Source organism: Hippocampus guttulatus, chromosome 3 (genome assembly GCF_054856545.1).
Source record: "Hippocampus guttulatus isolate MCC_2025c chromosome 3, RoL_Hgut_1.0, whole genome shotgun sequence".
In the NCBI taxonomy this organism is placed as follows: Eukaryota; Metazoa; Chordata; class Actinopteri; order Syngnathiformes; family Syngnathidae; genus Hippocampus; species Hippocampus guttulatus.
Window position 1 is genome coordinate 5538859 of NC_141263.1, and position 13619 is coordinate 5552477.

Genomic DNA, 13619 nt, shown 5'->3' on the forward strand with positions numbered 1-13619 from the left:
AAACACTTAACTTCTGTACCGTACTCCAATTTAATTCTTTCGCAATAATGACGTCATCCTAAAAAAAAGTGTGTGCTTGTTTTACCAGAAAGATGAAGTGGGAAAGCATTTGGTGGGCGGCGCTAATGGATAAAGTGCCTGCGAATGTCATCATTCCGACGGCCGACTAAGTGAAGCTCAACACGCGCCACCTCACAGAATGAGCCAATCGGAGAGCAGAACTGCACGCTGCGTGTTTTGAACAACGATACAAACGGACAAGTGAGAGCGAGCGCTAGAGTTGACGATCAGTAGTTTCTCTCTTTCATACGTTTTAATTTGTTTTCTTCGATCGGTGGCAGATCACCGCTGTTAACGATGAGGAGAAGGTATGATATAAATATTTTTCTATTGCATTGAACAAGCGGTGACACGTTGATAAAACACGTTAACTGGTTTCGGTCCAATGCACCGAACACTGAGCATTTGTTTGAATCCTCCTTCACTGGTTTACAACAGTTGTACTCATTGCGATATAACGATTAGCGTCTTAAATGCTGTAATTTTTGCAGTGAGGTACTAGCAGCAGAGTCTGTTTCATGCCTCAACAAAGCCTTGTGCCACTTGAAGGACATTTGGGAAGAGATTGGCATTCCAGAAGACCAAAGGCTACAGCGAACTAATGCTGTTAAGAACCACGTCAAGGTGAGTCAAGTCTTACGTTATTACAACCGATAAAAACTATATGTTGGTACAGCTTGGTTTTTATTCAAGGTACAGTATACAGTACTTTATACTGTGTCGTGAACATGAGTTGCACCTGCAACAACCTAAAGCAGCAGTCGGGAACTCCGGTTCTTCGAGAGCCAGATCCTGTCTGTTTTAGATCTGTCCCGACTTCAATACACTTGATTCCAACGATCAACTAATCAGCAAGCCTTATAAGCATTAAACGATCATGATCAATTGAACCAGGTGTGCTGGAGTTGGGAGAGATCTAAAACAGGCAGGATATGGCTCTCGAGGACCTGGAGTCCCTTACCCGATCTAATAAGATGAATAAATTAGCATCATTGCCTTAAATAATGTTCTTTTTGAATAATACTGTCAGAGATGTTTAATGTACTGCATGTACTATTTTATCTGGAGTTTAAAAGTTCGAACTGCATTAGTGAATGGTTCTTCTTTTAAAAATGCATTCTTCACATTTAAATAGTTGGCAGTGGGATATTTCTGCGTCCGTAAATGTTTTGCCATACATCATGAATGATTAAATCATATGTTGTCTGACACAAGATGAATGAATGACAATTGATGGGGAGTTTATTCAAGTCAAATTTTGACTCAATTTTATTAAAGGGGGGGGGGGGGGGGGGAGAGAAAACTATCAATTTAATATGCAAAAGACCATTTTGGATTTAAATGTAATATATGTTATACTACATCGTTGTTGTTTTTTTTAATATCACTGGAAGTGAAGTAATGGCTAATTACATTACATAGGGCGCACCTCCCTACAGAAAGCTGCCATGTTTCGCCACCATCTTTCTGCGATAGACACCCAAAGGTAACAAACTTAGGGCCGTAGTTCTTAACATCAAGACTATAGCACGTGTGACATACCCGATACACTTACTTTGTCACTTGTCTGTGTTCAAGAAACTGTTTGTGATGACATTTTGCTTGCATCTCTTTGAATATGGTGGTGCAAAGTTTGGCCTCTCTGAGGCACTGTAGTGCGCGAGCATTAAAATTCACGGGGTTCCCGCTTAGGTCGTTGCATTCAATTTATAGATGGCAGTAAATTGTACACGTCGTACCTTTAAAAGATAGGCAGTGGTTACGCATTTTATTGTGGTTGGCTATTAGGCATCTTGTATTATTTTGCCGTGTCACGGGTTCGGCTCTGAATGCTGGTTGATAATAAAAAGAGTCAAAATTAGTCTTAAGAAAATGAGGTTGTGGTTCGAATCAAAAGATCAAGTGTTCAGCTTAAAAAAAAACATACAAAAAAGTTAGGGTAAGGCTACGATTTGGAAACACAAAGTTACTGACATTGCCCTATCGACCACATGGGGCAGAACCCTGAACTAGTTGCCAGCCAATTGCAGTGTAAACAAGGCAACTGAACAAAACATGCAATCAGTCAATCAGTGTACATCCTGATTTATACTGTATAATAATAATAATAATAATAATAGATTTTATTTATAAGCGCCTTTCAAGACACCCAAGGACACTTTACAATAACAAAAAACACAAAACAATACGGGTTGAGCAGTGGCAGCCAAAACGCGCCAGCGTTCACTCAACCCGAAAGTCAGAAAGAAACAAGGGAGGCATATGGCTCAAAACAAGGCTGAAATAAAATTTTCTTTTGGGAGCAGTTTTGATGATGAATGACTTCATTTGAGGAGCAATCAATTTTGAAGAGTGTTTTTATTTTACAGCTTAATCCCTGAAACCTGAAGCAAGGCTTTTATTAAACATTAAAAACGCGACAATATAACAAGTGAAAAATTGGTTTCCTTTCTTTATATAATCACATTTAAATTTTTTTGAAATCACTGTGTGCATCGCAGTAAACTATTATTTTCTTGACCAGAAACTTTTTCAGTCGGGCAATTTCAAACACCCACGCACTTATGTAAAGAATGGTGCTTTCCTTCCAAGAAAGCTCTTGCTTTCGTTTTGTGTCATATGACGACATATTGACAAAATACCAGCGCTTGAAAGTCGAAATCGAATCCTTGGTGTGCTTCTGTTGCACTTTTAAGGACATGGTCAGTCACCATTAAAAATTAATCAGCTCTCTACTGATTTAAGTCTGGAGATGATAATATGCACTTAGTCAAGATAAAAAACACACATAAGCTAAGGAAGAAAATCTCCATCACACTGAAACGTTTATTTCGCATTTCCACTGAGTCTGGTTTCTTAAAACCTTAGCGCTTTCACAACAGCTGCAGCTGAAAGCGCTTTACAAAACAATTAACTGAGTAAATAAACACAACACATAACATAAAACACGGACAGTCATGCAATCTTAACCACTTTTCCTACGTACGCTGTGTTTTTTGAAGCAGTTCTAGATGAAAGAGGAGAGAATCAAAGTCTCCTTTCTCCAGTGGTTCAGAGACATCATGCTCAAAATGTGCACACGTCGGCTACAAGCTAAGTTTCAAAGTAAACAAGAAGCTGTAACATCCACTGACGAAAAAAGAGATTGGTTCACTTCTCCTGTAAATCCATTTCAATTCCAAGTGGCGACTCTCAGCTCCAAATACGCATCAGCGCTTCGTGCCGACACTCTTCTCTCCTCATCCTCAACTTCAGCAGCCCTCCATCCAGGCGCACCAACGCAGACTGTCCAACAGCGCCGACATCTCCACTGAACAAAACAGGGCTGTGAAAAATGCTCCCATGACAGGCGCAAAAAACACAAGCGTCCCGCGGCTGTCCAACACCGACATTCCTCCCAATCAAAATCAGTGCTGGTACATGCGTTGGTGCAACCAGCAAGCACAGATTCCTCTCCTTTGACGAATGTCGTGGCCAAAAAATGCTGAAAGCAATCCACATCAGGTCCACATGACGTAACACCAAACACCAGGTGACAAAACAAAAGACAAAACTTAGAAACAATAAAACGCTAAAGTATAAACCACATGTGTCAAAGTCAAGGCCCGGGGGCCAGATCTGGCCCGCCACACCATTTTATGTGGCCCACGAAAGCAAATCATGCATGCCAACTTCCATGATGCTTGCTAAAGTCTAAACCAAAATGTCATATTGTCATATCTAATCCATAACAACAATATTTGAACAAACCATTATTCTTGACTTCCGATTTCAAAAGAGGTTCTCCATCAATATGTTGCTTGTTGTGTATATAGTATGTGGACGTGGTTAAACATTTATATGGTTTTTAAAAATTCACAGTCATGACGGCCCTGCGAGGGGAAACCGTAACGACAATGTGGCACAGACAAAAATGAGTTTGACACCCCTGGTATCAACAACAATGGAATAAATGTCAACACAAGGACATCATTTTAAGTTGCCAAGAAATTGACATGGGTGTTCAGGCAAGTTTAAAATACCGATAGGAAGGGAGCTTGTCAAAAATAGGGTGCACTTAAGTGTTTTACCACACAAGATGTCCTTGAATCCCTCGTCTGTTATGTTTGCAATGCAGTATCCATTTTTTAATTATCTTGACACCTAATCTTTAGCAAAGACTACCTATTGCAAAAATGAATTGTAATTAGCAGTTTGGTTCTGGTGCATTGACTTGAAGTCGATTAACTCTGCGATAATTCTGTCCACCAGAGCTTACTTGATATGATGATCAAAGAAGAGGAATCCCTGAGGAGCAGAGTTATAAGCAGCATTCAGAACTGCAAAACTGAACTGGAGAAGCTCTGTCTCGAACTTCAGATTCCTATGTTTCAGGTAATTGTCAGTGATGATGCGTTTTATATGAAGAGTGAACATGGCAACAATTTCTTACAAATATATCAGATTAGATTCTGGATTACAGATGGTCAACTGTGCATACCAAACCCATTTTAAATTGCTGTCATATTTGAATTCAGGCAGTTTGTTGTAAATACAAAGCTCAAGTTTGAACAAAATCCATTCCAAGAAGCTGGAGCTCTGATTTAGAATGTTACAGGAAATAGTCAGACTTCATCGCTGGTGTCACGGTTCACCTGCCTGACTTCGGCGCAGGCAGGGTGGGTACAGCTGAGTGACAGGGACAGTGCATACATTAGTCTCCTCCTAGTCTGTGACCCTGAACAGTGTCAGAGGGCCAACATTGTAAAGACTCCATCGGCATTGTATTCGTGAAAGGTTTGTGGAAACAAGTATTTAACCACTCTTAACAAGGTTGCAAACACTTTATTGCATACTCACTGTGTTAAGATACCGTGAGTTACATTTCGGGTTCTGTGGTTGGCATCACATTGTACCTTTTCAATCCTTCTGTTATGGCATCACCTAAAAAAATCAAAACACCCCATTTTATACAACGAATATGTGGTTTTAATTACTCTGTCTCGATTCAGGATGAGGTTGGTCTGAGCATGCTCCAGCAGGAGAAGAACCTCCGTACGCTGGTCGATGGCCTGAGAAAGGAGAAGACTCGCCGTATGCAAGAGCTGAAGGCTCTGCTGGAGCAGGACCACGATCTGTGTGACATCCTGTGCTCCATTCCATTTGGTATCTCCCCAGATTCCGTTCCCTCGAAGGACCAACTGGAGAGCTTTCACCAACATATTGCTAACCAAAACGCAGAGAAGGTAGGAGATTTTTCCACTTGGTTGCACTCACCATTTCGACTCCTTTAAGACCAGTTTTTAGTGTTACCTTTCCTATTACCAAAAGTGTTGTTCTTAGACCATCATTCTATGAAATCATCTTAAATTCAACACAGACATTAAGACCTGAAGGGACCTTTTTGCTTAACCAAAGCAGTACTGTGAATTGTTTAAAAAATGCTGTTGATTGGCAGTGTCATGCATGATGTTGTGGTTATATTTGGATGACTATGGGAGGAATGTTGTGATTTGGGGTCTAAATCAACTGGCGCCTAGAGCTTCATCAAAGTGATGCTAAAAAGGACTGTGGATGTACTGTTATGAGAAGGATAAAAAGTCATGTAATGGGGCAGGTTTGATTGGCATGTGAAACTGGGATGGAACAAGTGCCCACATCTACCAGAATGCAAATGAAATGAAAACACACAATCAAATGGCATTTCTGCTGTGCTTTGCAACCCTTTTCTCTATGGACAGACAAATCGGTATGCCGAATTCACAGGCCTCAAGAAGCAGATCATCTTGTGCATGAATGATCTGGATCACATGCCGGAGACCAGCTTTGAGAAGGATGTTGTCTGCGAGGACGAGGACTCTTTTTGCCTCTCTCGTGATAACATTACCTCACTCAAACTGCTTCTTTGCCAGGTGAGATTACTTTTCCTGGTCTCATTTATAATGTCAATATGCATGTTGAAAACTGAGCTCAAAATCGATATGCACACCGAATTAAAAAAAAAACCCATCACAAATCCGATTCATTCATCACATTGAAAACCCCTGACCTGTTTAGTCGTTGTCAGTCATATTAGGTCAATAATGTCAAACACCACACGATTACTGTTTGACTGCATTGCTGTGTTACATTGAGTACTTGGCTACTCAGAGCCCCCATGAAAGCATTTAAACCTGTCTGAGCTGACCACCGGGTTTGTCTCTATGTTCGAGGACCTTCTGCATCACTTCTCATTCAACATCTCAACCATGGGACTTTTAATTGATGCCATACAGGCAACGCACCATTGCATTTACCGGTAGTTTGCGCCTTGCGCAACGTTTTCCAAATGAGCTCCCTGAATGCAGTCCAACCTGTTTAATTGTAAGCCGCTTTTTCACCCAGTCTTCATCACAAATTGGTGCAGAGAATTCACTCGGCCCTTTCAGATAGAAGACGTTGCGTGTTCGCACCGCCGTTGCAAGTTGCAACTTCATGCAGTCAGATATTCAGGTGATTGCTGACACACTGGAAGTGTTATCCACAGACAGCGCAAAGCTGGCAGGTTGACTGCAACCTCCTATCCATACGCACAAGAGTAGCGAGTTGGGGGGGGGGGGGTCAGAGGAGCTGCCTGCCTTTACTTGTAGATGGCCATCATTTGAAAGCAGATTAGATTTCAGGCGCCACCCAAAACAATCCCTGTGATAGCTGATGTCACTGCCGGGTTGCAGCTGGAGCAACACAAGAAAGACAACGAGTTAGCCTGTGAGGCTCTTCGAGAGAAGATCAGGCAGCTGTGGGAACGACTGCAGGTATCCCAGGAGGAGAGAGAGGCTTTCACTGAACACATGGTCATGTCCAAGAAGCGCAACCTGGAGGCGGTGAGATGACTTGACAAGCCTCACTTTCGTATAAGTCCTCCATAAGTTTTTTTTTTTTTTTGATGCATGTTTTTTCCATTATCAGTTGCAAGCAGGGCTAAAACATCTGGAGGAACTAAAACTGCAGAACCTTCGCAATGTTACAGATGCCATTCGCTCTGAGATCGCTGTGTTTTGGGAGAAATGCTTCTTAAGCACTGAGCAACGGCAGGCATTTCCCCCATATTTTAGTGGTGAGTTTATTTTCCCAGGTCATTTTTGGGGGGGACAAATGAGTTGGGTTTTGCTAAGTGTAAAACTTGATCCTATAGAGGATTTCACTGAGGACCTACTGAGTATGCATGATGCTGAGATTCAGCGTCTGAAGCAGCATTATGAGGCTCACAAAGAGCTTTTTGATGGCGTTCACCAGTGGGAAGAAAGTTGGAGACACTTCCTGGAGTTAGATGTGAGTACACCTGAATGGTGAAAAACACATGGGGGGTATAACAATGCAACAACTAAGGCTGGGCCGTATATCTTTATCGTACCGAAATCAAGACGAGAACATTCAAGATATTATCGAAACAAGGACAATATCAGTCATGTTCCTTGCCATGCTCGTGCTGTATGTAAATCTCCGTTCAAGCAATTACATTCCTCCTTCCAAATTTGGCATTGGTTGACAGTTAAAGCCAGCAAGATGACAATCATCTTGAAAAGGGCGAGAGTGAGGAGGGACACACCCAGTTTAATTTATTGATGACTCCGTTAATGTTGATGGCTATTATAGTAAGTTCTACACCAAAAAAAAAAATATTAATATATAAATATTATTGCACATGCTTGTTGGATTGGATTGATGTGCTGTATATATTTTTCAGTTTCTTTTTTTAAATGTTTAGTTTTCACTGCATCCATAATAACCGCAAAGGCTCAGCAGCACTCATTACCAAACAGCCACTAAACATTTAAAAAAAATTGTCCAACAAACAAGCTTAAACTGTTGTCAGTCATCATACTTGAAACCATATACAGTAGTTCATTTCAGTTTTAAAATGTTTTTATTTCACTCAAAATTTGTAGAAATACCGTAGTTGATTGGTTGCTTGGTATTTCGCTAAAAAGTTGGATTTTCATTTCAGAAAAAAGCATCAGATCCATCGAGATTTACAAATAGAGGAGGGAATCTGCTCAGAGAGGAGAAACTGAGGGCTGATTTGCATAAAAACCTGCCAAAGGTAAGAAATACCTGCGATACAATTTTGAACATGTGATAATAAACACAATTTATTTTATTAAGCTGGAAAAGAAACTAAAAGGCCAGATTGATGCATGGGAAAGTGAGCAGGGCAGCGAGTTTTTGGTCAATGGCCAGAAATTTCTTCAATACGTGAACGAACAGTGGAAGTTGCACCAAGCCGAAAAAGAAAAAGAAAAACTAGAAAGGGTAAGGATGTTACCTTTATGCCAAACCGATTTGCCTATATGTGAGTTGACATTCCTCTTTTTAAATGCTGACTAGCAACTAAAGAAGAGCAAGCAGACTGAGGAGGATATGCTGTATGGGACAGCAGTGCAAACCCCCAAGCGGAGGTTGCTGGGCAACCATACACCAAATAAATCACGAAGGATGGTAAACCTGCCACGTGTTTTTCCTTATACAGTATGCTGCCATTGTGGTATTACCGTAATTTGGGTCTTTAATGCAGTATATGATACTTTTGCCTCTCAGAATGCTACCTCCAGTATTTCTATGGCCACGTCCAACAGCACCATGCGCTCTGCAGCCTCTGCCTACAGCGGAATTGTCTGTCGCTCACCTGTGCCGCGCTCACCAATGACACGGCCCCCTTTATCTGCCAATAAGGTTGGTCGAAAGAATGTGGATAAAATGCAACTGCAGATAGTGGAAAAACACACTGAGACACTCTGAGTAATGTTTGGACAATGTGGCTTTTTTTCAGAAATCACGTTTGGAATACCCTTATTTTCACTGCTTTGATTTGGTCGTGATTATTCAAATTATTGGTTTACAATGCAAAAAGAGGGTCCAAGGCAGAGTGGGCAGTGTTGTACCTGAATGAACAAAAATATATGTATATATAAAATTAGGCATAGGTTGTGCCTCCTCTGTAGGAGGCTGCGATGTTTTGTTGTCATCTTTCTGCTCACAGACTCCCAAAGGAGACAATCTTAGCAAAGCTAGTCCCCCGTGCCATGTCTCCGTTGTTCAATTATGAATTGACTGAGGCTAATGGCAGTTTTCACTTCATTTTCAATGACCGCACCCAAGCCTGCTTACCTCCAGACCTGTTAAATCAATTCATCCAAATCAGGGGTGAGGAAATAATTTTGCTAAGTAGCCAAATGATAAACCGCATCCCTTGCCAAATGTAAATCTACGCGCTCATCTCAAATTTGTATTATTTTTAATGTATTTAGAAAAAACGACATTTTTCAATAAACTGTTATGTGTGTAGACATGGTATGTCCTGTTATAATTATGAACTATAAAATTTGAACAAAATTACAGAGTAAGCCGTCATTAAAATTATCTTGACGCTTAAAAATTAGAACATTAATTTTGTGCAGCAGCTACCTACTCACATTAGCCATTCCTAGTCAAGACCCTCAAATATATCGATAAGGCAGATAATATTATTGACAGTAATTTATAATGATACAACTGTACATCTGCATGCAGTATTATCAGGCAAAATCTCCTTGGCCCGCTTTCCTTAATGTGCAGAAAATACAAACGTTGCTAACATTCGGACTATTCCTGTCAGTCTTTACTTTTTGGAGTGGCGGGGGTGAGATAAATAGCTCCCGGAGAGATTTGAATAGATATAGCAAAAAATGTTGCTAAAGCCCGGCACACACAAGGCGCCATCGGTGCTCGTCGAATGGTCACATTTAAGTTTTAAGATAAGATATCCTTTATTGTCCCACACTGGGTAAATTTACAGTATACAGCAGCAAAATTGGGCTGTAGCAAGAAGAAAAAAACAGTGTTTGCATGCACAAAATAAGAGAGCTGTACACAGTTCAATATAAGTGCAATATATATACACACACACACACACACACACACACAGTATATATAAGCATATATGCAACTGGTATAAGGTGGCTGTGCTATTTACAATTGTTACTGTTTTTTCACCTATTTTATTTTTGCAACAGTCTCTGGCTGAAGGAGCTACCCAGGGCTGGAGGGCGTGGGAGGGACTGTCCAATCCCAAACACGTGATTAACGCAACTGGAAGCAGCTGTGCCAATGGCGCCCAGTGTGCGCAGTTGGTGCTTCGTGTGCGCCGGGCTTTAGTTGTGTGACAAAATGAGATCAGCCAAAAGACTTCAAAAAGCTAGATGAGCAGTTGAAGATGGATGACAATTTACTTTTGAGTCTGACAAGGGCCCTGAGATCTGTTAGTTTTTTTTTTATTTGGTTTTTTTTTGTTTTTTTTACATGAAGTAAAAAGGTTGAAGCGATTCAGTGCTATCCTGAATATTATGTTCAGTGTTTCCAGTGAGTCTCTGTCTCTGTTTCTCCCACTGAATCTGTTTCAGGGTCCCGCACAAAGAATTGGAGGTGGTAAACCTCCCCATCCAAAAGTGAACTGTGACAAAGAGAATGAGACCCAGTTGAAGGGAACCCCTCTGAGTGGTGCGTTGCTGACCCCCGCTAATCCGCAGTGTAACGTCAGCCTTAACTCAGTTGCCAGCACATATTCCGAGTTTGTGGTAATTGACCATTTTGTCTTCATGTTTTGTCTCCCCTTTTCCCCTTGCTTTACCTCTTGCGTTGAATACGTGGCGTGTTACGAAATTTGATACATTTCTGTAAATTTGCCTTTTAGAGGGACTTCGTGAATACTGAAAGTATTCAGTCCAGGTGTGTTAATTTCTTAATCCTTGAGTGATTTAACACTTTGCATTAATTGCATGTCTGTCAATTAAAGCATGCTGTTTCGCGCTCGAGTGACACCACGCCTTTAAAAGTCACATACAATTCTTACACTATTCTTCAGTATACAGTGCTAAGGTTCAAGTGTGTAGCTTGCCAATTGAGTAAAATCTCAGTTGATCCTGTCCCTCCAATTTAGAAACGATTTCTCCCATAGAAAGTCGTGGTAATACTACTGACACCGATAACAATCGCACATCCAAAACAAAACAGTCTTAACTGTAATGTGCTCAGTGCATTGTAATGACATCTCAGAGCATCCAATAGGGGAAATGATGGCGGAATGATTTCAGAGGGAAAAAAACCAAGACTTTTTGGCGGAGTTTTACGGTGAAATTTCTTTATTTGTATTTTTCGGTCAACATACCAAGGATTTGTGAATGTTAACTCGGAAGACTTGAGCCAAAGGCTGCAATGTTCATTCTTGGTCCTAAATATTGTTTTACTTTTCCTTTTTGACAGCGAGACTTGTCGAAGGCCTCTAACCCCAAGATCCAGCAGCACATCCTGAACTCTACCATCACCAAACTTTAACCTCTCACCTCTGGACATGACTCCCTCCACTATATATATTTATATACATTCACATGATGGAAATCCACAGTTGTTTAGGTTGTTTAGTCATGAGCTCAAGTTTACAATTGCAAAACTGTTTTTTTTTTTTCTACTGCATAAGAATTTCTGAATAGATAGCACAATATGGCGCTCTATGCATTTAAATGTAAGTGAAGTTAATAATGCAGTATTAGTGGTTAATGAGGGGCTTTACTGCTTTAGCAGTGCTATCACACCGATGTTTAGTCTGTCACTGTCCACGGGGAAACATGTTATAGTCACGCTGCCTTGCCTTTTAAGTGTTGACGAAGATGAAAAGAAAATCCGGCCTCATGGTATTTGTTTGTAAGCAACATTTAAGTAGTCAACATTCAGAAGTTATGCAATCTAAAGGTGACACACCAAATGTAATATAAATATTTGCACTTTTTGTAAAATATCTTCCAGTTCATTGTGTAGTTTTACACACTGTTCCATTTGAAGTTTTCCCCCCTGGTTGTAACGTGTGACTGTCTGTACATATAGTTTTAATTTCTTTACATACTTTTTTTTTTGACAAGCGGAATGGGCTAGCCATTAAGATGGTAATAAGTCCTGTACCAGTGCTTTTACATTTAGTGGACAGGATCGTTAAAGTGCTCTGCAAAGTCCTGGTCAAAATGTAAAAGATCTATCTCACTTAGAATCACTACATGAGCAAACAGCATTTTATGTATGGCTCGTATTTAATCCATTACTAAGCAATTGCTTTTATGGGAAATGTAAAAACGTCCTCATGTATGACTTTTTTCTACTGTAAAGACTGGGAAACCGTGGCGTTTTGTTTTTCTTTTTCCCTTTGATGCTCTATTGTGATCTGGAACATGGTGATACTTGAGTGAAGGGGTCAACCTCTGTTCATTTGAATTACTTTAGAGCAACTGCAGTTTCTGATGTACGGGGTGATTCAAAAAGAATCAGCCAAAGCCATTATGCATTTATTCACTTCTAAAGCAATGTAATGGAATAAATAAATGTAGGCCAATCATCTTTTGAGTAATACTTTGAGTTAAAACTATTTCAAGCATATCTAACGTTTTTTTAACATAACCCATCTAGATAGACCCATAGCCAGGCGCTTGCCAACGGAATTTTTTTTTTTTTTTGGCAATCTCCGATGTCATTTACAGAAGGCCGAGTGCAAGTCAGCCATTGTTCTGCATTGTTGTTAGTCCCGTTAACTGCTCTTTGCCATTGTTATTAAGTTAATCTGCGAAATGCCTCCATGCTGTGTGCCGATGCCTTGTTCACATTCAGGCAAACAGTTGTTTGAGTGGCCAAAAGAACAGAATAGGGTATGTAAATGGATCCGAAAATTGGAACTACCGTATCTCTAATCGCTCAACTGGAGTTAAGAAATTCGGCAGTGGTTTTTGGTTCAAACCCGTGGGGAAACAGAAGCTGTTGTGTGAAAGAAGACGAGCGTGATGGCCATCTAGTCTTTGACATGACCACTTTTCACCATCAAAATAGACAAGAACTTGCTCTAATCACTTTATATCTGTTCATTTTTTTCTGTTTCATGTGCAGTGAAAGGGTCATAAGATTAACCTTTCATTGTAAATATGAGGCAGACATGATTCACGTTTTTGTTTGTGTTGTTCCCAGGTGCCAGCACTCTTCTTTACAATCAAATAATCAACCTTGTGATGGCTTACTTGGGCAAACAAAATGGCTTCATTTAACCAGTTTGAATTTGAAAGGCTATCCGAGAAGAAGTCAGTGTTTCCCCACCGTCTTTCCATCTAAACAACTTTGGTTTTTCGACATAATCACTTTGAAAAATTGGTTTCACTGTGTCACTGCAATGGATGGGTGTCCTAATTGGGACCTTTTTCACCATACTAGACATAAGTAGACTGATAACGCAAAGAGTGCATAAAATTTGTCTTTGTTTTCCTTTGGCAGGTAAGCCCTCGAATGGGCCGATGGACACTAAGCATTGTGGGTTAAGTGACGTCAGCAAAAGGTGCCTATTCGCTTGACTGCTAGATTTGAATGACTTCCTTTTTCATCAATTTGGGTCACCGCCCCATTGGCACCTCTGGGTTCCATCTTATCCGAATGAAAATGTGCCTCAGTGGTGGATTCGAAACAGAGGCGTTCAACCCTGCATCTCCCACAATGTATTCCTGGCAGACATATTGAAAGGCTAGCTGCAAAAACAAAGC

General features: G+C 40.5%; 1 protein-coding gene across 6 annotated transcripts; it reads left to right on the forward strand.

The window, feature by feature from the left end:
- Nucleotides 1-245: 245 nt before the first annotated feature.
- prc1b (protein regulator of cytokinesis 1b) lies at nt 246-12436 on the forward strand. 6 transcript variants are annotated; one of them, XM_086107555.1, is made up of 15 exons: nt 246-368; nt 552-684; nt 4312-4434; nt 5052-5285; nt 5781-5951; nt 6753-6902; nt 6988-7135; nt 7214-7350; nt 8027-8122; nt 8185-8331; nt 8407-8517; nt 8617-8751; nt 10458-10631; nt 10748-10786; nt 11317-12436. In XM_086107555.1, the coding sequence occupies exons 1-15, from the start codon at nt 358-360 to the stop codon at nt 11386-11388; spliced, it is 1881 nt and encodes a 626-aa protein (XP_085963681.1). In that variant the 5' UTR covers nt 246-357; the 3' UTR covers nt 11389-12436. The 6 variants fall into 6 exon arrangements, with proteins under 6 accessions (XP_085963681.1, XP_085963676.1, XP_085963680.1 ...); XM_086107550.1 differs by having other exon boundaries at nt 10748-10782; XM_086107554.1 differs by having other exon boundaries at nt 10458-10554; nt 10748-10782.
- The last annotated feature ends 1183 nt before the right edge of the window (nt 12437-13619 follow it).

What these genes read in the sequence shown, in the direction of transcription:
- prc1b (XM_086107555.1), top strand. An exon ending in CCCCTTTATCTGCCAATAAG is followed by an intron (nt 8,752 to 10,457) that starts GTTGGTCGAAAG and finishes AATCTGTTTCAG; the next exon opens with GGTCCCGCACAAAGAATTGG. An exon ending in GCACATATTCCGAGTTTGTG is followed by an intron (nt 10,632 to 10,747) that starts GTAATTGACCAT and finishes TTTGCCTTTTAG; the next exon opens with AGGGACTTCGTGAATACTGA.